Below are 25,075 nucleotides of genomic sequence, written 5' to 3'. Positions count from 1 at the left end.
ACATATCGTGCAAGGTTCATGCTTGAGAAATCTTGCCCCGTTCGCTCTGCTGTTATACATATTTTATCTCCCCCGCCCGTGATATCGCGTGTTGTCGGTTCAGCCGTTTATGCGTATAAAGCAAGATTATTCTCCTCGAGCGAGCAACGATATTACGCGAGGTGGAAAAAGAAAGCAGAAAAATGAGACGAAGGTTGTACAAGAAGTTTAGCAAACCGAATCGACCGGTAATTCAGTCAGGAGGAAATGAATGGGGGATCGAATTTCCCGCATGAAAATTCACTTGCGCCGAGTAAACGGCATCGTGGAAACCGGAAAACAGGAAGCGAGATCGCAAACAGAGAGCGGGCGCTCGAGGAAATCCTCCCACGCTCGTTCCAGGGACATTAATTATGCAGAATTTTTTTCAGCTAGAATCCACTGGCTTAACCATCGTGCTCGGTCGACTATCCTCCCCATACAGTTGGCTATCATCCGCGACATTACACTCTTTCTCGTCTACTTTGAACTTTCACCGAACGATTCCATCAGAGCGCGTTCCAAATTCTACGCGAACATATACAACGGTGTGTATCTGATTCGCTGCAGCAGACTCGCGAAAAACCGGCGTTCTTCTCAGGTTGTTTCGAGTGCCAGAAAATAAAGGCTGCACGAACATGTCTCTACCCTAGTCCGGCGGAGTAATTGCGGTTGATAAGACCGCTTTTTCACCGCGGCGTATCTTTTGTAGACGAGAGACTGGCTCGCCGGTAGCCTCCTTGGCAAAAATAATGCCAAGTCGGGGAGGTGGCGAGAGGGGGCGAAGGTAAAGGGGGCGAAATTAAGCGGAACGAGCTTTTTTTCGAAGCCCCGGTTTATCCGGGTTAACGACCGTCCATGCGCCATCGTCGACGATACTCAGCCGCGAGATTAAAACCCCGGAAAGCTGGCGAACGTCGTCGTCGTCGTCGCTGAGCGGAATCGGATCAACTCTCCTCCTAAATATGTATCTCGATTTCCAGATGGAACGCGAACCTTTGCGACAGGGACGTAGACCGTTCGAGGAACCGATGGAAATGCGAAGGACTGCGAAACAGCCTCGAGCATTCAGCGCGATCGACCGGGGTGAGTAAAAGAGTTGTACGTTTCTTCGACAGCCGTCGGGTTTACTTTTTATTAATGACGCTTGCGTTCGTTACCGCATCTGTTGCGTTACGTAAATGATTGATAACTGGTGGAAACGAGAAAAGCAGCCGGTAATTATCATAGGGAGCACATTGTGCTGGCTCGAGTGATGAATAGCCATCTCGAGGCGGTTCTCAAGAATACTCGCGCGAGTTATCGTTCGGCCTTAATTTTCTGTTGCGATCGTTTCTCTCTCGCGCGCGAACAAATTTGCGGCCTACGCTCGTTCTCCTTCTTTCGCGGATCTCATTTGGGTAAATAGGAGTCCCGTCTCGGGTTAAATCTTCTAAAACGCGCGTTAATCGTCCACGGCCCTATCCCTCCATTAGCCACCGCGCATTTTACGCAACCTGTAATCGAGGTCGAGCGTCGTTGAAAATTTATTAAACAGCGGCAAGCACGCGACCGGTCGCCTCCCCGTCAGTCGGATCGTACGTGGCGCGAATAAGACGCTGCGACAGTTTACAACGTCGTCGAGCGTGCTTACACCGCTTTAATGAGCACGAAAGTTGCTTGTAAATCACTTGGCAACGGGCGTCGCCTCGGATCGGCAATTAACAAGGCCTGCGCCGCGCGATCGTACGGAGACAAGCGTGTCTGAAATACCGAGCGCGGGTATAACTCGAGAAAGCGCCGCCGCCGATCGTTGCTCCGTGAATAGCCCTCTAATGGAAAATTAAACGCCTCGATCGTGACGCGAGTCCCTCGGTGTCGATGTAATTTGCAATTTCGAGAGGAAAGCGAGGACGGGAAATTGGGAACAGGGATTTCGCGCGAAAGAGAAAGAGAGAGAGAGAGAGAGAGAGAGAGAGAGAGTGAGAGAAAGAGGGAAGGGAGGGATGTTTGAATAAAAATTCATCCACCGCAACCTGTTCGCAACTGGATCCACTTCTAGCACAGTCTGTCGGTCAACGACGCGTCATCCTCGCACGAGGACACCTTTGACGTCTGCATCTTGGCTGCGTTTCCGTCACGGCTACGCGACGAGCACCCTTCGCCCTCGACAGGGAGCGACGAGAGGGCGCGCGAGCGTGAACCACGTGGAATGTTGGGCACGTATCAGGGTACGGCCGCCCTCGTGTGCATCGGTCGGATTTAATTAAAACACCGCGGAGAGGATGCTCCGTCTGCGACGGAGCTTCGAGTCGTCCTGCTTCCTTCGTCGTTCGAAAATAGAGGCCTCTTTTAAAAAGAAAAAGGTAATAGAAAGAGTAGAGAGAATGCGAAGACCAGAGTCATCGATCGTACACGCGAAAGGGTTAACGATACGCCTGGTCGCGGAATGCGATAGCCGCTATCGTAAAAGCTTTTACCCGTGGTGCAATTTTCGTGCGACACCGGTTGAATGCGTGCAAGAAGAGGGCGAGAGAAAAAATGGAGGAAAGGACGCGATCGATACTCCGTGAGTATTCGAAAGGGCAACCTCGCAGGACTCGAGCCTGAAAGCGTCGCTGGAATCTGGTAGTCGAAAAGAGACTTTCTGGGTCATTCCCTTCCACGTAAATGCCGGTAACCAAGGGAAGGAAACTATTAACGAAATGCATCCTCCGTCGACGACGATCGATCGAAGTCCCCCGCGACTCGCCTTCGCGTACCATCTGTTCCGTGTCCGGTGAAATCCGCGCGCAGCCATCCACGATTAGCAATTACCACCATTCAGGAGACTCGAGACGGCTGTTTTTGATTAGCCACGAGCTGCAGACGCGATCTCTCGATGCGAGCGCGGGAAATCGATCGAGTCCGCGTTACCTGGAATCGAGGCCGAGCATCCTCCAGAGGGAATAAACGGAATTAATCGCGATTCAGAAAGGATAAATTCGATATCCATCGACGTTTCACGGTTTTTACTACGTTCCGCAATTTGCTCGAATATTACACGAGCTGGTATTCCAGGCCGGTTCCGCTGGTAGTTAACTCTGTAATAATCTCGCGGCGATCAGTTGGCAAGGATCGTTCCATCGTACCTCCATTTCCTCGCGAATGGGCTGAGAACGAGCATCACGATTGGTTAAACAGGGCGCGAACGAAATCGAGCAAAGAAACGAGTCCAGCGATCCGGATCGCTGGCAAGAAGTCCTCGAACGACGTCTTCGGCGCAGTCGTTAACGGGCGCGTTTGTAACCGGGCTTGTAACACGGATCGTTAATTAGCAGTTGCCACGGTTAATTAGCATTCGAGACGTGCACGGAGGAATTCTGTTATTCCGTGGCGAGAGCTACCCTCACGGCCCCACTGTTTACGAGACGCTGGTTAAGAATGCATTCATCGCGCGAGGAAAAGAAGTGCCAGTTACATAAAGGTACGCGCAACAGGAAAAACTTCCAGGAGGAAATCTTGATGAAACGCAAAATTGCGAGGCTCGTTTAACTGTGGCTGAAGTATTAACTTCCTCGCGAATCATCGTTTATGTTGCTATAAATAACGACGATGAATTTCATCTTTCGTTAATATTTTAATGCCAAAGGTTTAGTGCCACTTTCATCGATAACGATGAATCGAAACTTCGAGACAGCACTGTACCAATGTGCCAATTCCCCGATTAACGTTCCCGCAGCTGATTATCCGCGCGAAACGGACACGATTTTGCCGTTCGATGGAACGAACGCGCCCGCGAGGGACGACGAAGCGTGGAGGGAATTTTCACCGCGGTATCGTTACCAAATCAATGAGCGGGAAACTCATTTAGCCGGGAATTCAGGCACGCGACCGCATTCACCGGCGACGATAAAGACGTCGCGAGATATAAGTTTAATTGGTACTCTCTCGCGGGCGAGCCTGCTCCAATTAATGGAACGACGCCACATCCGTCCACGGACGATCACGGCGAGAACAATGGGCGCCGTTTTTCGTTAAAAACCTTTGGGAGGCGTGGACGGCTGCTGCCGTCGTGTCTCCTTCGAAGGAAACTCGCGAGAGTCGCTTTAAATTGGCTCTCTTGAAATTGGCACGATGACCGGAGGAGCCCGGAAAATTCGCAAGTGGCCTCCCTGGACTGGCGATTAGTTCGTGGAACGAAATTTTGTTCGAAAGTTCAATGTACTTCCTTGCTCGTTGCCTCGTAAGTTCCGTTGTATCCGCACATGGTTGCTTCTGAGAATCGAGCGAGCAGCTTTTAACCGGTTTCGCGTGGAATACTCACCTGCAACAGAGTAGAGGAAAAACAAAATTTAGGTGACAGTTTAGACTTGTTCTAAGTAAAATGATTGATCCAGTTCTCGATAGAGATTTTCGTATCAAAAAGTTCAATCCCATTTCGCGAGAGCTTATTATCAGAGTCCTGGAAACAAGGAACGAGCAATTGTTTTCTTGGTATCCATTAAATTTTCCTTGCATCCGTAGTATACTTAAGAGCAAATGACAAAGTAATAGAATCCCTCCATCGTATAGTTCTAGTGTTAGTAGGACAACGCGTAATAGTCCTTTCTGTGCGAAACAACTTTTATTCGGAAAATGTTCCGCTCGCTTCCACGTTTCCAAAGATATTCACCGCGGTGATTCATATCGGCCAGCTCGCACAGAAGCCGCCACCAATCATTTTCAGACTTCCGCGGGAATTTACTGCGAAGACAGATAAGGCGCGACCGGAAGCTCGCGTACATGCATTTCGGTCTCCGTTTATTCCGGACAGGTACGATTCTCCTGAAATCGTCGCGACCGCGGAACAGGAAGGGGTACGCGGTTCAAGGAGAGAGAGAGAGAAAGAGAGAGAATGTACGAAAGCAAGGCGGTGAAGAGGGTCTCGAGTGTTTCGTGTTGGCAAGCCGCGAGGCAGCTTCGGCACTTTCGCGGCTGGAGTGTGCCAGCAGAGGAAGAAAAGGCTTCCCTCTTCAGCCCGTGAGGACTCGCCCGCCTCGAAGAAGCCAGACCAAAGTCAGCGATTCGCCAACGACCGCCGACTTATTGCTTTCCGTCGCGTTCGAAACGACCCCCGAGACCGCGTCCCTCTTCGCGGGAGGGCTCACCCTTCGATATCCGTTTCGATCCTCGACGCCACTGGCGGGACGAATTGCCCAGCGACTACGAGCGAAATTTAGGTAGCGAAAAATGCTTCCACGATGGATATCTGTGCGATCAGCGATCATCCGAGGAGCCGTGAAAAAGGTCGATCCTTTTGCGATACCGTATCTGCTAACCTTGCGTTCCTCCCTGCTGTCCATTAAGAGAATCGTCACGCCTTCCGCATCTTCCTTTGTTCCTCTGTCCATTGGAAAAAAAAAACGATAGGAAAAATTCCGTATCATCTGGACCCACAGTTTATTTCTGTGTATTCGTCGTAAAGCCGCAAGATTACGCGACACTGAAACCCTCCGTACGCCTCCTCCTCGTGTTCCTCGTTCATCGCGCGCGATTAGGGCAATTAATATAGGATTACGCGCGATACAGCGTGCAATTAAAAACGAGTATCAGTGACGCTGCGATGGATATTGACGCCCGGCGTGTTTGCCAAGCTGAAACGTATCGGGATTTTCCGCGGACCTAGCCTGTCGTCGGAAAATCGAAGGGAGAACGAGAGAAAAATTGTACGGGGCGAGCGATCTTCGTGCGAACGGGGTCGCGAGGATCTTCCGTTTCAAGGAGGACAACGAGGCGAAGGAAATACGTTCGCGGCTTGTGATCAATCGTAATCCCTTTCGTGTCGCGGGAACTTCGATAGAATTCCCGACAAGTCCATGGAAAGAGCGCGGTTGGTCGTCGCGTCCACGGGTTCCCTGATCCTCAATCAAGCCGCGAAACTCCAATCGCTCTGCGCCGAGAATCAACGGTCGAAGTGTCGGGCAACGTGGAGATTGTTTGTCGAGAACGGAGAACCGACGCAGACGCCTTCGGTTAGGAGCGTGGGTGGATATGATTTTAATCGCTCTCCTCGTGACCACGGGACCCACCACGATCGATATTAATTTCGTACTGTGTTGTTTCGTAATTAAAAGTTCCATTTTAGCCGGGCATCATTAATTGCCCCGCTCTAAAGAATATCCAGAAAATTGCTGCTTCGATGAAATAACAGGACCGTTACGAGGAAGACCGCCTACTGGCGATCGATATTCATTTCGCTCTAGCCACTTCCACTTGCATTTTGTTCAGCTATTAACAGTCCCACGTGGAAACGGGTATCGCGAAAGTCTGAAGGGTTCGACGAAATTCTCTAAGCTCTTCAAGCATCCTCATCAGGTTCTTAGAAATATAGCACGCGATACGAGCAAGAAAAGTAACCATCCACCAGCGAATCGTCGACGTATATTTCATAAATATTCACCAGGTGCGTAACGCGTATTTGCATTCCAAAGACAAAGCTCGACCCAGCTCCACGCCGCGGAAGGGTGGCGTTTCTCAGTGGCCGTTGGCTAGGCCGTGGATGCATTTGCGTTTTAACAAACTTCCTAGCCGGTGGATTATGATGAATCTCCGATCGATAGAGCCAGGCGGAAGTAGGTTCGTTAAACGACGCGAATCGTAGGAAGCGAATCGTGCCGCATTGCGAGACCGCATTACCGAGCCGACCAACCTGGTAACGCCCATAATTCACAGGCTTCTACAACCCCCGTTCGACTACCGTTTCCTCCCTACGTGTCCGCGTGTTCGTGCGCGCGCGAGGCGTGCACGACACCTTCGGAAATCTGCCGCGTGTGTGTTCATTTTCGAAACAATTAGCATCGAATCAACGAGGAGGATCGGTCGTCGGAACGGCTACGCGAACAACTGAGGCAGATTCGAGCGAACGCGCGGTCATCCCCGATGTTACCCTCTGTAATCCTCCGGAGATTAAGCGACGCAGTCGAGAGGGCAGGAAAAACGTTCAAAGGCCCTGCTGCGGTCGCGTATCGCGACGGATAACACGGTGACGGTTTAATTTGACGCGTTAAGAACGGATTTACTCGACAGCCGAGCGGTTCTCGTGTCTTGCCTTTGGTTCGTGACCGAGAACGATCAGTGGGGAGTCCGGAAACGAGAAATTCGAGCGATCCACCGGGGAAAGTCGTTCCTCGAGCAAACGAGACGGAGGATGACGCGAAAAAATAAAATGTTTTTACCTTGTGCGATTTAAGAGGCAGGTGATTTTAATCGTCTTAAAAGCGCGCGAGAACGGAACGAAACGCGTTGCGAACGTTTCAGAAAACTGCATCGACAACTTTTACCGTGTCATTTCGTACCGAGCAATTACAAAGCGATTTCGCTGTACCCCTTGGCGCATCATCGCCCACGATATTATTGATTTCCCTCACCACGCCGGTGTATCGTTCACTTCCGCATAATCCTCGCCGAGATTACGAGCCAAAATCGATACGCGGACACGTCCCGGCGTCGGGAAAAAATTGTTTGTCGTGTTTCCGCGAACATCCTCGAGAACGTCGGAGAACCGCGACCACCTCTGCGGGGGCGAAACTTTTCCGTTTCGTTTGCTAGCCGCGAGGACTCGCCAAGTGATCGCCGGAAAAATTAGGCCAAACAAAGTATCGGTCCGGCGTGAGGAAATTTCACGTAGCTGGCCCAATTCTGTTTTTTTCATCGAGCTGATCGCGAACGGAACGCGGTCGCGTTGGGAGTGGATTCGTTTCACGAACATTTTCGATGGAAAACCAAACGTCGAACACGGAAATTCCAGCGTACAAATTTTCACGACTATTCCTTTTAATAGTTACACACAAAAATGATCCAGAGATATCGCAAACTTGAACGCAAACACGATAAACGAAACGAGACTCGCGGACGAGCACCCCCGAAATTCACTCGCTCAGTGAATTAGCCGGATGAAACTCTCGACAAGCTGTTTAAGATATTAGTCTGTTACTAATTAGCGGATGTAGTCGCGGAGAAACATCGAAAACCGGGAAGACGCGCGATACAAATGGAGGAGAGCCCCAGGGAGACTTGATAATGGATTCACTCGCGGCTCGTAGCGCTTTGAGCACTCGGTCAAAGGGTAGCATCGAGGCTACTTTTGTCGAACGAAATTCCTCGCTTCCCGGGACGGGACAAATTTTCAGTGCGAGCACGACCGCCGAGGGGAAGAGCTCGATAAAAGGGAGGAAAGTCGTTGGAGGTCCGACAAAGAAAGCGTCGCGAGAAAAGGAACTTTCGACTCGCTCGCGAACGAAGTCCCCACACGGAGAGGAGGGAAAAACGCACGGAAAGACGAGGCGAGTTGATAAGAGGATAAATGTCTACTCTTGATCTGCTCTTCTATTCTAGGAAATCGCTCAAAGCGCAGGAAAGATCAGGGACTGAGTAAAACGTAAGCGCTCCCGTGTATACCACCAGCTCGAAGAAACGTATTAACAGATTAAAAAGAGCCGGTGGACGTTCGCGGTCCTCCGTTGTTTCGCGAAATCGCGAAAAGTTCCGCGAGCGTAGGGCAATTCCACGAGTAGGTAATCTTCCCTTGTCGGGTCGGATTTTTCGAGCGAGCTTTCTCGCGCCGGCGACGAATGCACGAACACAGCGCAAACAAAGCCCAGATTCTCGCGAATGCTCGGAATTTTTCGCGAAATATCCGCGCGCGTAACCAACCAGCGTCCTCCAATATTCATCGCGCGCCACGTGAACCGGCTCCCGAGAAAAGACGCTTGAAATTGCGTAACCAACGTCCCTGGTAACCCCGGGGAGTTCGGTTCGTGTGTCGCTGCGTCGCTAATTTGCCTCGATGGAACTATTACGACCGCCGCTACCCCGCAAATTCGATTTCGGTCCCTAATTACGAGGCACCGACGACGGATACGGGGGACAAGTTGTCCTGCGTAACTACTTGTGTTTCTGTGCAAACCTATTATCGGTCCCATTAATTTCCTCGCTCGAATTTTACGATCGCATTACACGCGAGCTGTTTAGACGCGTTCGCGTAAACCAACCGTCGTGCGGTGAAAATACGGCGAGAACATTTTTCCCCTCCGCACGCGTCTCCCTTGGTTCGCTTATTTCCCGAATTCTCTCCAAGTCCGCGCGCGCGTGCACGAGCAAAGAGATGAACGACTGAGAAAATACCTTCGTCGCCAGAAGTTGAGGAGTTGTCCTCTGGTTCGGGCGACGATCCCGGTGACCCAGGGGACAGTCTACCGATCCTCGAGTCTGGCCGGCCATACTCGTATCCTCCGCTCGATCCCCTGTTCTCCTCGTATTGCCGTCCCTTTTCGGGGGACACCGATCGTCCGTCCCTCGAGTCTGCCGGAAACGAGGCCCGCTTCCCGTCTCTCGCCTCGGGGCAGACCAATCTTTTGCCGAACTCGCCGGGCACCGTTGAACGCTTCCTGAGGATTCCGTGACGGGAATACGTTTACGCGTCTACGCTCGTCTGGACGGCCAAATTCGATCGTTTAACGAGCTCCTCGAGCTTCCCAACGGGGGGGGGAGGGACGCGGATTAGCCGCGAGGTAATCGCGAACCCCGTAGCTACCGTGAAAAAACGATCGAATTTCCGGTACTAGGATCCACCACGGGACTCGATCTCGACTCGGTAACTTTCGTGCTGATCAGAGAACGAAAACGCGATAGACGCGTGACTAATTGTTTTAGAGCGAACACAGGTGGAAGTAGATTCGCATCGTGCTCGATCCCGCGCTCGTTGTTGCCTTCAGACGAGGATTTTCGTACGCGTGCTCGTCGCTTTATCCCGGTATTACGCTGCGATACTGTGTACTGTGCGAAAGTCGTCAATCGTCTGCCAAAGAGTATAACTCCATCGGAATTTAAAAAAAAAAGTACCATTGAATCGATAAAAGCTACGAATGGCCAACTGAATAACGACGGTATTGATAAAAATATATACTTCCGTGCGATGTGCTCTGTCAGAAGTAAAGTTGATCGCTATTACGAGTCCGGTAACGAAACCGGTTCGATGGATTCAAGTGGACTCTCGCACAGTACCCATGTACTCGAGCGTGTTTTATACCGCGTCGCTCTAACCCGGCTCTGATTCCCTCCGCGTTCATAAAACGCACCGCGTAAACAAGAATATAAATCCAGCCGAGATCGGAATCGACGCAAAGTGTCGTCCTATACCAGACAGGCAAGCGTTCCGCGGTTGGCGATGGTAAACGTACTCCCTGGAGTCGCCTGCGGTGGGCGATCTCCTTCCGGTGTAGCCACGGAACTCCGTCGTGCAGATTCCCGTCGACGAAGACTGCTGCGGCGATCTTCTGCCGCTGGTCCCCGGGTCTCTGGCCTCGTGGCAGGCGTCACGGACATTTGCCAGGTCAACGTTGGCAGTAGTCTTTGCTTCTTTGGCGGGAGATGGCGGCGGAGACGTTGGTGGCGATGGTGATGGACTTCCTGCACGACCAGAACTGTAGCACACGGCTGCCTTCCGCAAAGTCTCCCTGCACAGCTCGGAGAACATGCTGCCTCCCCCATGGCCGTGGCCCTTGCGGACCACCCCCCTTCTTCGTTAACCGTCTACCACCGTCCACCACGATCCCCTCGAACGACACTCGACACACGCCGTCCAGTCTTTTGCTCGTGCACGTTCACAGATCGCGGCCAGTTGCCTCGGTGATGATCGTCATTCCTCTCTCTCTCTCTCTCTGCTCGTCGGGAGCCCGTCTAGCTCGCGGTCCCACCGACACTACATCCTCGTACGTCGCGTCTACGGCTGAAGGGTTTACGACGGGGTTCACAACCAGGCGGAGGAAAGAAATGCGGGGATGCGAGGTGTGGTCGACTTCGAGGAATCGCTTCGACGACCCAGTTCAGCTTGATGGACTCGTTCCTCGAGATCCACGCTAGCTAACCTACATTCCGAATGCTAACATGCGCAGCGATAATAACGTTATCTCCCAGGAGTGCGACGGGTTCAAAATAATTAAACGGTACGGCGCGTTGCGAGCTAGGAAATTCGTTTCAACTGGCGGGGTGAACACACCCGGCTGGCAGCCCAGTGGAGAACGCGCACCAAGATGGTGCTCGATAAAAAAGTTCGCACGTAGGCGCCCTGACGTACACGGGGGCTCTCTCACGAGCTGGCCACAAATCCTGCCCAGTCGACGTGCACCCCGTGCTAAGCTAAGGCGCGCTCCCAGGAAACTCTCGATCGAGAAGTTCGAGCCGTACACCCATAAAGCAGAGGGCGAGCGTGCGCCGCGTACAAGGAGCGGCAGCAGGCGACGCAGGGGTTGGAAACGGAGTTAGCCGGCGTGGAGGACGACCAGGAAACGTTCCGTGAGCCGTACGCCGTAATAAAAACGCCTGGCCAGCTGCCAGCCGTTTGAAAATTTACTGGGATGCCCTCGGCCACGATAGCGCCTCGAACGGGAGCTGTCGCGACCGTTCGAACAATGCACGACAGGCTCGCCACCCTGCGCGGAAGTGCATCGACTCGTTTGCATCGCGGTGATTTCGGTTCGGTTATCAATTATTCGACGCCAACGTTGGAAACACCGGAGGCGACGATGGCGAGCGAACGTCGGGCACTTTTTCCATGCGAAGGTCTCCCGCTTCTGGATATACATCCGCGGCGTTCCGCGGATATTTGAAGAGCTCGCCACTGGCGGTGGTTGTATCAATACTGGCACGAAGGGGTTGAAACGCACCCGTTCAAAAGCGTGCGCGAACGCGCAGACAAATATCATGGGAATCAAAGAGCCTCTACGAGGGAAAAGTGTTGTTGGTACCGTACGAAAAAAGCGACTTCCGTCATTGTTCTCAAACTACTTTCGACGTTTCGACAATGAACCGTATACCGTTGCAACGGTATCTGGGTTGTACGAGAAAGAAAAAAACTTTGAAAACGACACAGTTTTCCTGGTACCGGGAAAGTTTGTAATCCTCCACCAAATCCTTTGGTAGTTACCTTGGCAATCGAGACGCAGCGAAGAGTACAAACGCAGCGGAATAACCAGATGTTCCTAAAATGAACGCGAAACGCATTCGAGGTAGATAATCCAAAGATAATACAAATGGAAAACAAGAGAGACGGTGCCCCAGCGGGGACGATCGATCCGGAAGAATTATTTACCGATGGGAATTAAGGTGGTGCTCGATAAAATCGTCGACACGCAGCTGGGCCGCGTTACAATGCCCGATAATCGTCCGCTCGCGGAACGCGTCGACGATGACGTCCGTTGTCTCTATCCCGATACCGGTATCCCGGAAATTCTCGAGACAATTGCCGCTTTAATCCATTCCGGCATTGCGGCAGACAATGCACGGAACCATCGATCGTCCCTTTTGACTGTTCGAAACTCGCTCCTTCCTCTACAGCCGAGAGCACCCTCGCGCGAAACGATTACTTAAGGGCGCCTCGAAAAATCGTTCGCTCGGAAACGCGCGAGATTCCGCGCGAGTTCATCTTCGTGCTCGCAGTTCGCGCGACTAATCGGAGGCAGATTAATAGCGAGCCGGACGGAGAAGGAATGCGGGTGCACGCGATTCGAATAACGCATGACTGGAAAATGGTCCCGCGACAATGTACCCTGTCGGACGTGATTGGTAGGCATTTCGACGTGGTTACGTTAACGAGATTCCGCGATTAACGGTTCGTGTCGTTGGAGTTTGGCACGACCTTATCCAGCGGGGTAGGTTGGGCCAGTGACCTTTGCGGGTTTAATGGGGATCCCTAATTTCGACGAACGTTGACGCTGTTGACGTCGATGACGTGAGTATCGCTGGTAACCGCGGTAACCTGCTGCGCGAAGACACGGCCGAAGGGAGCCGATCCGACCGCAGACATCGAGATTCGAGGATGCGTGGGAATTTGGCTAACGAGATAAGCGTCCTCCTGTAGTAAAACTGATCGTTGAAAGTATCTGGGGTGGATAGACAGCGGGGGCACGTTCCAAGTAAATTGAAACGTCGACAGAAATAGCGATAAAAGTGTTTCGCGCGAGGATTCGATGGAATCGATACGAGTCGAGCGTGGAAGAAGCAGGAAAAGCGTTCGTTCGCTTCGCGAGGCATGGTTAATCTACGCGTCCGACTAAAAGCAGGCTCATCGACGTCGAGCCGGCCTTGCCAGCCGGCGAACGAATCATCGAGCTTCCGTCAGCCTTAGAAATGGAGCACAATGGTACCGTTCTTCTGACGTGTGACGCGCATAGCTTGTAATTCCGGTTTTCCAGCCATGGTTTCATCGGTTATCTTAGAAGGCTCATTGTCTTTTTTTTTCTCTCTCTCTCTCTCTCTCTCTTTCTCTGTCTCCTGAATCCTCTGACGAGTGACTGAATCGTCGAAAGACTGGAAAATTTCGCGAATCATCGACACGTTTCGTCGCCTGAACGATTAAATTCGTTTCGTGGTTAAATCGATTTGAAGACACGTGGACGGAGTATGTTTCACGAAAGAAGAGAAAAAAAAGTGTTCGTAGAACAACAGAGACGTTACCGCAACCACATCCCATAAGCCTGAACTAATTTAACGCTACCTATTATTTAGAGGGTACCGTGAGAATCACCTAGCAGCCGTAATACCGGTGCTTACCGTTTGCTACGTGCGCGAGAGATAAATCATTCCGCCCTGAGATACGCGAGCGTGCAATTCGCGAGGGTATCAATCATATTAATCACGCGTGTCTCCCGAAAGAAACGCCTCGAGCGCACTAATTCGCGAGAACGACAAGAGGAGGACGACGTTGCACCATTGCGGCCACGTGATCGAAGAACCATGCAGCTCCGACGAAAAATGTGTCGATACACGTCCGTGCATCGAGAAAAAATATCGAACAAGCGGCTGATGCGATGGCGATGAGAAAGAATTGATAATTATGCGGACGATACGAGAAGCAAAGTTAAAAGGAAACACTGGAGCAAGTAACTTGAACGTCACCTTGGCAACAAGAAGACGCATAGCCTGCAAAAATTCTCCACACCGTCAAAGACTAGCGCAAGCCTCTCGAGATAGCTCGCAGCAGGTACCACCTCGCCGACCGTCCACCCACGTGATCGAAAACTCATCTCCGACAGATTATTACATCGCGCAGAAATCCCGAGCGAATCCAATCGCCGTGGTTCTCCGTGGATCGAAACATCAAAGGAGACCTAACTTCCGGACGACAGGCTTCGAACATCCAGTCACTTCGCTTCACATATGTACACATTTAACCTATCAGCTTCCCGATCACCACATCGGTCGCAGGACCTCCAGACGCAGAGTGGAAGAGCGATACGTCTGACTCTCGAGAAGAACGCGCAAGGAAACGGAGATGGAAAGACAAAAAAAAAAAGGAAGAAAAAAAAAAGAAAAAGAAAAGCAACTCACGAACGAACGAGGCGAGGGTTCGAGGAGCGAGCCCGTCGAGGAAAGATTTGCCTCGAAGCGCGACCACACGGCACAGGGAGAAAGGACGAGACGCGTGTTCCTCAAGGTAGGAACTGCGGCAGCAGCAGCAGCAGTGAGAAAGGGGCGCGTGAGAGCGGCGAGCGCACCTCGTCGACGACGCGGCAGGACAGAGCGCGCGTCTTCCTCGTGGCGACGCGGCACGTCATCCCGACTAGCGGCCGGACAAACTCGGGCATAGAGAGGGTCGTGAACACGCACGAGCCGGGATCACCTGTACACCGCACGGTCTTCAGGCGAGAACTGAGCGCAGGAGCGGCAGAGGGAGTGGGACAGAGTCGGTACAGTAACGGAGGGACGAGCGAGAAAGTTAATAGACGGCGATGAGGCGAGGACGGAGCGAGAGGGCGCATCGTGTCGCGTCGAAGCAACCCCCGTATCTGAAAATTCGCGGAGGAGCGGCGGGTGGACGACTGGTCTCTGGGTGGGGGTTCGTGCACGGAGTCGAACGCGCGCCGCTCGGTTAGTACGCGTGCAACGGTCCGAGGGTGGGAACCGGAGGGTTGCGGAGGCGGCCGTCACAGAGCAGAGAGAAGGGAGGCTACGCCGTCGGCGGACGCGCTACCCCTGCCCTTTTGCCACCGACCACGCTACGCCTCTCCTACCCTTCTCTGGCTCGTAGCGGCGCTGCTGTTGCATCGATCAGCCGTACGCCGCCACCTCCGACACTCCCGAAATGGTCAACCCTCCACCTCCGATTAGGTTACTCCTTCTACCCTGGAGCGCGGCGTTCCTTTCGCTCTCTCGCTCCTCGACTGCGTGTGCTCGTAGCCACCTCCGCGTTTCGTCGGTTGATCTTCGTCCACCCTTCTCGCCAGTCTTCCTCCCTCTTCGTTGAACCGGTTGCCCATCTTCTTCGTTGCCCCTCGAACTCTCTACCCCTAGGGCTACTGCTATCCTAACTGATGCTTTATTATATTTCATGCTTGTCGCCCTCTGTTTGCGCTCGGTCCACCGTTTCCTTTTCCTTTCGTTTCTCTCTGCTTTTTTGTTGCACCGTACGAATTGTGCCGCATTGTGCGGTTACGCCGCCCCGCAGCCGGATGTTTTCGTGTCGCGAGGGTGGTGGACACTCGCGCTGGTGACCTTGAGCGGCGGAGCACACCGAGGATATCGGTTCGTCGCACCGAACCAGGAATTACTTTGCACTCGCCGGATGATCCCCGATCGAACATCGTTTTCCGACAAACTTTCAACGACGTCCACTTTTGCATGCTCCCAACGAGACCCTACTCGAGTTTCACGCCCTCTCTTTACTCAGGTCGAACTTTCGCAGCGACCCGGGGGTGGTGGCACGGGGTGACCTTGAAACGAGCGGCGAAAGAGAAGCAGGAATTTGGGAGGGTCGCGCGAACCTTTTCACCCCGACAAGGAGTGGAGGTAGCTGGTGCGTTTCTCGCAACGATCCTCTCTCCGGTTGAGTTTCCGAGGATCGATAACCTTGAAGACGACGTGGAATCCGCCAGGAGAACTCTCTCGACTCCCTTGACAGATTACGGGTCGGATGCGGCGTGGATTCGTACTCGTACGAGGGTTTATCGTCTCCGTCGTGGATCCACGCTCGCCACGAGTGCAAAGAAGAGTGCGATAAGAGGACAAACGTCTGCTGAGACGGCTGACTGTCCTTTGATCTCTCTCGTCGTTAACTGAAGTCAGAAGTTAATTCCTAAAATATTCATCAGGATGATCGTTCCTGTACGATACGCAAGGCACTTTCCACATTTCCTGGCTGATTATATTTATGCGCCAGCACTGTAGGATACGCTGGAAGATCGTTCGACCGAATTCGCCTGTGTTCCGGAGGCAAAAAAGGGTTCCTAGTGGAAATAAAACGAGAAGTCCAGCGGTCCAATAATAACACAGGCATAGAAGCCGTTTCGACAGAGCAAATTTTCAATTCGCTGGCCGCCGTTTCGATAACAGCCGCATTTACGAGGCAAACGCGATCGAACCCCTTCGCGTGCGCCGGTTAATTGGCACTCCGATACCCATTACCTTTTGTTGATTTATTTATAGTAACTACGAGAACAAACATTCCATCGATGCGGAAGCTCTGCGACCCTGCGCGCAAGCGTCGGACCTCCGTCTGACATTTTTAAGGAATAAACCCTGGGAGTCGAACACGTTTAACGAAAACGACTGGCAAGAGGAGACTAGCGGAAAATTCTGAATGCTCGCGTTGTAGCGATCGCTCGTTGCGAATTCAGAGGTGAACGAATTCTTGGTCGTTTTACGAATCGTACCCCGTAGTCGCGGTATCGCGTCTCAACGGGGGACGAAACGTTCGTCGATCCCTGAGCACGTCTCTTCCACTCGCCCACATTGCTCTCGTGAGTGACATGACTGGAATCCACACACTGGTCTGCCGAAATTCCGGGCGTGTCTAGTTGGATAGGCTCTCTCTCGACGTCCATTTCGAGAAACCGTACCGATCGAAATCCAGCAGGCTGCGGCGCAGCGCGTACAGCGACCAGAAGGACACCCAACGGGTCCGATTTATCGATCATTTCTCCTGGAACGAATTCAACGGATTTGAACCCAGGTGTTCCTCGAGTGGAGCAAGAAAACCGAGATGGAACGTAATCAAACGAGCGTCCGTACTCGAAAATAATTAGTTTCATCTCCGTCCGCTTAAATATTTGCTCGCGAGAGATCCTCGGCTACTGTGTTCTCGCTGGAAACATTCTCGCAGCAGCTGGGGAATTACCTTTCGTCAAACGTTCCTGCACGAAACTTTACAAACTCTTTTCCAAATACGCTCGTATAAGTCGAGAAATCACGGTGAAACATAAAGTGTGACGACGTCGAACCGGTGTAAACGAAGGCTATCGATTATCTAAAATTTCTTCAGGAAAACACGAGAACTTCTAAACGCTCTGAAAATTCTATCGAGTGGAAGACGCTCGAGCCTCGAGGCTGTTCGAGCTCGAGCAGTACAGCCGCGCGGGGTTAATTATCGAGGATTAATTTCGCCTATCCGGCAGTACGACATCGACAGAACGAAAGGGGTGCAGCACGCCGCGAGGTCTCAATCGGATCCCCTTGTGTACGAATCGGAAGTGGAGAGGGTTAGGTAGGCTGTTCGGTTGTTCGATGAAAAATCGACAGAGTCGATGTCGCTTGACGGCGTTTTCCTTCCTATCGTTCCCAGATCGCTCTCCCTTTCTCTCCTCTCGAACATCATCGTACACAAGCTCTTCAAAGGGGCTTTGAACGATCGTATTCTTCGTGTTCCTTAGTTTTCACACCCGGAATAATCTGATTTAACGGCGATACTTAAACTTTATCTGTACAACGGTCTACCAGAGGATCTACCGTAATTTCCAGCACGCTATATCCCGTATTCCGAACGCACACTTTCCGCGCATCGATTTCCCATTTCCTTCGGCCCGCCTGCATCACTCTAATCCCTCTAATTAGGGCTTACGACCGTGTTATCTACGTCAGCGTGATCATACTTTCTTCGTAGGCTCGCGCCTCGCTTCCAGACGAGTTTCGTATACACCGGCTGTCCGTGATTTATCGTGCACTCGCTTCATTACCTCGCGTCTTATTTTCGCGCGCTGTGACAACTCTTTCGTCGATCGAATTTAGTACAGGAGACTGGGGCGACTATATTTGCCACGCGGTGTTGCGCGTGGCCACGCGTTGACAAGTTCTCGCAGCCTCTGTAACTGGCACGACTTTGTAGCTGCACGCGCACGCTGGCACCCACGTCCCGTTTCAATGGCACCCTCCGCCCGCGATACGAACCACATCGACCGTGTTCCGTTCTCAATGCCTCCCGTGATCCGCCTTGAAAGGTCTCGTTCGTCGACGTCTGACTCTGACGAACCTCCGTCCTTCCTTCCCATATACGTACGCGAAGGAATTCATCTGCAATCGATTTCCTTTCAGAAGAAAAAAAAAAAGGAGCTGGAAATTCTTCGTCTCCCTTCGCTGCGCTCAGACTTTCGAGCACAACGCGGTGTAACCGTGGCCAGCGACGATTCAAACTAATTTCCGCGACAAAAAGTACAACAGGGCGACTCGAAATTTATTACTCGTCGTCCCCGAACGGTGCTTCGCACGCACGACTTGGCTTCCCTCTATCTCCCGCGCGCCTATTGGCCCGGTTCGAGCCGATTGATCGTCCACGGTGGTCTGATTAGACCAAAGAAATGCACTCTCGAAGTGGACGCGGCCCTTGGCCGCCGGCCAGAATGATATTTCGAAGATGAGCCGCGTTTTTCTCGGCCGCCGCGCCGCGCCCACCCGTCGAAAAAAGAGTTCTCGAGAAAATTGAAACCGCCCGGTACACGACGACTCTGCCAACGCTGTCTACACGAATGACGGACGATCCGTTGCCCCGACGCGATACGTTGGTTTCTCCATAGCGAGTTCTCCGCCGCGCGTACCACTCGGGCAGAGAAAACGTCGTTAGCTACTTTGCCTTTCGTTCCGCGTTTATAATTACATTTTCTCCGCCAGGAATCTTAAGTTGATGGTCCGTACATTCTTATGTTTCCAGTCGCTTAGGAAGATCGATTTAATTATCGACTTCAACGACGTGGAAATGTAGTCAACCGCAAGGAAAAAAGAGCTCCTTGAAAATTCCCGAACAAGTTCAGGTAACGTCAGACGGCACGCGCCAGACGAACAATTCGATCCACCGATCCCTCCCTTTATTCCACCAGGAGGATTTCGACAGACTGTCATAAAGGGAAAAGGGGAAAAAACGACGGGACACGCGTCACGATTGATAGCAGAACGGCAGTGGAACGTTCCACGAATTCGAGGAGAGCCGTGATGAAATTTACGGTGCAGCCGTATGCACCTCGAGCGCCATAGAACGCGGCACCCTATGAACTCGATAAACGAATTTCAGGTAAAAGCCTCCGGTTCGATCCGCTATCAGATCCGTCTCGAAGCCAAACGTCTCCGCGTCCGTCTAGTCCCATCGATCTGGCCCTATATTCCGCGATATTACAGGTCCAATCTTTCCAGCAGGACCGTGGCGCTTGGCACAGTTCGACTAGATCATCGACTATCGATCCGTGAGACTCGGAACGCGAATAAGGGCGGCGATTCGTTCGCGCACGAGGTAATACGAGGTTTGTTCCAGGGTAAAAGTTACTGGACGAACTTCTCGCTGTAACTCACTTCGCCCTACGTTGGGTCGCGAACCTTTTCGAATAAATTTTCGATCGGTTCCAGTGAAAGATTGGGGTGTTGCACCCCTTGGGTGCGGATTATTACTCAGATGGACCGTTTCTTACATGAATCTTCAGGATTCAGTGCCCAGGCATTCGAGGCACGAGCCGTTTTCAGGGTTTAAACCAAGGTGCCCATTTCTTTTCCTTTTAAGACCGTCTCAACTGTAACAAGCGCGGTTTTTCGTTGCAAAACCCATAGGCTAAGATCGAGAGGCATCCGTGGTCGACTTTAATCGAAGAGGAAAGCGCGCACACGGAGTGCTTTCGATACGGCTCGCTCGAAATCACCGTTCGAAATACTCCCGCGAAATGGGCAAGGAGTACCACCACAGTAGACAGGCAGAGAGCTCCGATTTCCCGTCGAATGGCGGTGGCATTAACGATCGAACGTATCGCTCGTTACCGCAGCCCCGCCGCTTTATCGTTCGCGAGATTTATGTCAAGTGTATCGAAGGACTACCGGGCATTTTTATTCGATCGAGATAATGTCGACGTCGCAGCTCCTTTGTTCCTCCTCTCTCTCTCTCGCGCGCATTGTGGCCGATTCTGCGGACCCAAGCCCCGCGACCAGTTGTCAAGAGTTATCGAGCATAGGGAGCATTCTTCCTCCCGGTTGCTCTCCCCGTTCCTTCGCGAGACTCCCGAGCCAACGAGCGCACCGATGCGCTTCGATGTCACCGTTCGACGTACAATACACCATCTCTTCCACCCCCTGATTCGAGACGATTAATTGCATCGACGAAACGTCTCGTCGTTTCCTTACCCTTCCTACTTTTCTATTATGCTTTTATTATCCACTCGCCTCCCGTGTTTCCTGCTTTCGAGACTATTAATTAAAATCCATCCTGATTCCTTGCCCTCGCGGAGTATCCCGCGACGACGCTCCTTCCAGACTCTTCGCATTACGTACACGGAAACCACTTTCTACGCGTTCATCAGCCAGAGAGAAAAGAAATTACCAGGGAGAACTCGTATTACTTTTCCCACCGCGATATTGAAACCGTCGACTTTCGTTAATAAACGAACAGTAACGAGCATCGATAATCTCCGTCCCCGTTTACTACCCCCCGGATGGAAATGTATCGGGCGAACGCTAACGCGGCTTCCGAGCGATCTAAAACCCGAAGGCAGAAACGACGGGCTAATTATCCGCGCGAAGTGCGCCGTCAATAAACGGTGCACGGGTAATTAGGATTTCGAGTGAAACGCGAGAGTAAGAGAGATCCCGTTAACGTCCACCGTGCTCGCGTCGAAGCGTGATCGAATACCGTGTAGAACGGTTATGCAAAGCTTCCAGGAACAAATTTCCCCTCGATCGTACGCGTCTCTCGCGAGCAAAAAATTAACGGAGGAACACTGCTTTTTCTCGATGAAAGTTCCGCGACGATGTCCAGGGAGTTGATTCGGATTTATTTTGGGTAACCCTCATCGAGTGCGCGGAATGAACAACGAGTGAGCGTGTACGTGTTGCACGGCACGAGAGACGGAGTCGCGAAAAAGTAGTCGTCGCTGGGACATCGGTAAATCCACCGGTCGTCGGGCGACTTTTTCGGCGCCCAGTTGGAATCGTACCAACGGGAACCCGGCTGGTACATGCGGCGAATCGAAAGGAGGGACAGGAATTGCACCCGTCCGGGAGGAGGGAAAATTTTATTACCCTCCACGGTCGGTGGTTCTGGACCGTGTTTTCCGTGTACCAAGGCGAACACGCCGCGGACAGGCGTGGAGAAATTTGGCCTGTCTTCAAAATACTTGGCCTCCCCGATTTTCTACTCCGCCTCGTACCACCGACCCCCTTTTCAAGCGTTACCACACCCGATCGCACGTGCGCGCCCCGTCGCGATACAGACTCGCGAATTTCACTTCGGATTATTCGAGAATTACACGATTGCAACGAGAACCACTGCGCAGTGCAAACGTTTGCCAAGCGCAACGTGCAGAAGCGTTTTGCGGTTACTATATCTGGTCTTATCTACGACCGCGAGAGTTACGATACGGTTTTATAACGCGGCTCGAACGACTGCGCGCGTATACATATGGAAATTAGCACGGCGGCGTACGTCGAGCAATCTTTCGAAACGTTAGAACGCGTTCGTACCAGCACCGCGGGCATTTAAACGTTCTCCAAGGGAGGTCAAAAGTCTTGCTAGCAAAGTTCCGAGCGGTCCGCCCGTGTTCCCTAAAAATGTCCACGTCGAGAGATAAGTAACGAGTTGGAAAAGTTCGGTGCTCGAGGAACCGGAAATCACGAAGTATGAAGCGTTTCGATTCGGCTTCTGGGTAGGAGAGGTACTCGGTTGGGCGTCGATTCTTGCGTGGTCGCGGCAAAAAGTTTTCGCGGACTGGTTACAACCGCGATTACTTTTCTTATCCCCGAAGTGGCGCCTTTGTTCCGTAGGTGGTGGAGTTCGCCAAACACGCGGCGCTCGGGAAGACGGATCGGCGCGGATCGCCTAACTTTTCTACGCCGCTGGTGGCTCCTATTCGAGTCTCTCTTCCGTGAAATCGTGATTGTCGAGGAGTCGAGGAAACGGCTAGCCTGTGCGGTATTAAACATTCGCTCTGGTTCGCGCGTATCGAGTTATCGTTCCACCATCTGTACTTAAATTCGATTCCTTGATCCATCCGAGCTCGCGGTTACGTACGAATATGCGAGGCGGGACCGATTTTAAAGCGGGTCGTGTTAATTCTCTCTGGCAAAAATCGACCGTTCGTTTGCTTAGTTTAATGCAAAACGTGCTCCAACTTTAAAGCGCGCGCGCGAGTTAAACGCAACTCCCAAAGCATGAAATTGAACGGATGAAACGCGGACACCGCGGGGCGACACAGTTATAAACAGCTGTAACGCGTTGGACCGTGACACCTCGTCGACTTTTCAATTACCACGGTTCTCAAAGCGGAATCGTTTTCGAAATTGCTTCCGAGAAGAAGCTAAATCCCTGCCTCCGTCGCCACGACGACCACCGACAACTTTCACTGGCCACCTTGGGAGCCTTCTCCATCCATCAACGGGGTTACAACAAAGAGAGAAAAGAAGAAGAAAACAGAGGAAAGAGAAGAAACTGGGAAAGAAAGAGAGTGGTACTAACTAGATTCGTCCCGAACGACGCGGATCCGTTGAAGGGATGAGACGAGAGTGTCAGGATCGACGAGAGCGAGATGGCGAGAGAGGTGGCACGACCCCAGCCAGACGAATATCCAGGATAATCTCCCTGATCCGTTTATGCCGCGGATTTCGATTCAACGCGCGGAAGGTCTCGCGAGATATTGTGTCCTCGTTTGCGATTCACGAATTCCGGCCGCGCCAACAATGCCCGGATTAAAATGCATAAACGAACCCATCGGGCCATTCACCATTCAACAAGATGAACTTACACCCCAGCCGACTGTGCACGCAGCGCGACCCGGCTCCAATACCCGCTGATAAGAATAATGCTAGCATCCCACCGGGGCGAACGTGGGAATTACCCTTCGTTTCCGGTCTATAGCGCGAAATCAACGGGTTCGTTAAGAGCGTTCGGTTCCCGCGGCCGAATTAAGAGCATCGCGACTCGATAAGCGGGACAGATGAACCCGTGACCTTATCAATCGTTGATACGGGGATTGAACGAGGGTCTCTGGTTCGAGGGAAAATTTCATCGAGTGCAGTCGTTGAGAGAAATTGGCTAGATTGGGTGAGAATTTACATTTACGTTCGAGTATCCAATGGGGTGCACCCACCGCTATACTTTCAAAGTTTAGGATTCGATATTCGGTCTTCAGGTTAACTGAACAAGTCTTTCCACGTACCACATTCTTAGCTGGACAGTTTTCGAAAGAAAGTAGAATATCGCAAGTATGGTCCCGAGGGTCGTCGCATCAATCAAGGTGGTCACTGTGCCGCGGCTTAAGACCCCGTCATATTTCTTGTTCGTACACTCGTAAAGGTCAACGCAACTCTGCGAACGATCGCGTAAAACCGTCCATAAAATGTTGTCGCGAGCGTGTCGCAGCTTGCATGCGAAACTCGGCTGGCGGGACGTTAATCACGCAAGGGTGGTCAAATTGCCACGGTTTATGGGTGCCAGGAGCGGATATTGCGCGGCTAGGAGGCGCGACACATGGGACCTCGCATTGTCACGGGGCCTGGTAAGAACGATCTCACGGATGGTGAACGCGATCGAGCCCACAGCCGATGAATTATTCATCCGCGTTGGATTCCTGACGAATTTCCGCCGTGGAAATTACTTTCGCTGGCAAATCGTCCGTAAAAGGCGCGTTCGAGCGTCTTCTTCTCGGCGATCGAGTCGTCGATTGAATAAAAATGCGCGACTATTGCGAGCAAGTCCCGATAACGACATCAACGGAGCACGTATCGCGCGTCCATCCAACGGGGTGCCATTTCTGCGATGGATCACGCTGGATAGGGGTTGATCTCGCGAATAGGCGTCAATCATCGTGCCAATCGCAACATATCGCGATGTGTCAATCAATCGAGCGATACTTTACGCCCTGCGTGAACTATCAGGTTTTTTTTCCAACATCAGAGATGTGTGCGCAAAGATGTCGCTGATGAAAGAACGTACTGTTTTATCATAGGTCGTCACAAATATGTATATTACCGCTTGTAATCGCAGCAGAAAACGATGCGAAAACAGAGCAATCGAGTCGATAAAACGCGAGCACTTTGAGGGAAATATCGTGAACGCCTGACTCAGCGATAAGGTATATCTTAATCTCTCGCGATTATTTACCACGGCGGACGTCGTAAATCGTGCCGGTTAAAATGCAGGTCGGGTATTACGCGAGCTGCTATTTAACGACTGATGAGTCGGTGAACCGATGTTATCGGCGTGCTCTTATCGGAAATTAAACGCCGCGAAATTCGCGGTCACGCGATAGAGGTTCGCCGTTTCCTCTTCGTTAAAAGTCGACGGTTTGCACGTTGATAACGTTCGAGACGACAATGAAATAAAGAGAACGCGAGTCAGGCTGCGGATTACGGAGAGGCTTTGCGGGCGGAACTGAAGGAACGTTCGCCCCGGTTGTCGAACGTTCGACGAACGCGAAATTAATTGCCTCGTCACGGACCAGCTACCCTTAGCCGCAGCCGGGGCCATCGCGTAAAGTGTCAAGGAGGAGGGCGCTTCTTCACGCTCGCGAGGTTCCTCTCGTACCATCTCGAGCCCCCTCGCCCGCATGACAAAGTGCATACGAAATATAACGAGAATGTGGCGTGCGCCTGCATCCGCGGCGCAATCTCCCGCGAACGCGTTATTACGTGCCAGCCGTGGGGGTTGGAGGCGAGTAAAGGGGTCGCGGAACGTACACACGGTGAATTTACGCCGGCACTTCCGTCGTCTGTAGAAAAATTTCACCGACGAAAGCGTTTCCGATGATGTCGAGACCAGCGCGACTGCTAATTGTACGTATTCGACGTTCCGCGGACGCGTAGATAAGATACAACCGGTAACATTCCG

At 52.1% G+C, this 25,075-nt stretch overlaps 1 protein-coding gene across 25 annotated transcripts in view; it reads right to left on the bottom strand.

Annotated features, from left to right (window-relative positions):
• Window positions 1–25,075, bottom strand: part of LOC143429101 (uncharacterized) — a 143,079-nt gene that overhangs the window by 34,313 nt on the left and 83,691 nt on the right. For 4 of the 25 annotated variants that reach the window (XM_076904532.1, XM_076904530.1, XM_076904546.1 and 1 more), the window contains exons 1-2: window positions 10,197–10,507; window positions 9,142–9,404 (exon numbers count right to left, since the gene is read on the bottom strand). The exons of 13 other annotated variants lie outside the window; for them this stretch is intronic. In XM_076904532.1, the coding sequence (XP_076760647.1) occupies window positions 9,142–9,404; window positions 10,197–10,492 (559 nt within the window). In that variant the 5' untranslated portion in view covers window positions 10,493–10,507. Of the gene's footprint in view, window positions 1–9,141; window positions 9,405–10,196; window positions 10,520–25,075 lie in introns of those variants that run through there. 8 more of the 25 variants (XM_076904522.1, XM_076904527.1, XM_076904526.1 and 5 more) reach the window with 6 other exon arrangements.

This window comes from Xylocopa sonorina, chromosome 11, assembly GCF_050948175.1.
Source record: "Xylocopa sonorina isolate GNS202 chromosome 11, iyXylSono1_principal, whole genome shotgun sequence".
Classification (NCBI taxonomy): domain Eukaryota; kingdom Metazoa; phylum Arthropoda; class Insecta; order Hymenoptera; family Apidae; genus Xylocopa; species Xylocopa sonorina.
The sequence above is the reverse complement of the archived record's forward strand: the minus strand, read 5'-3'. Positions and strand labels throughout refer to the sequence as shown.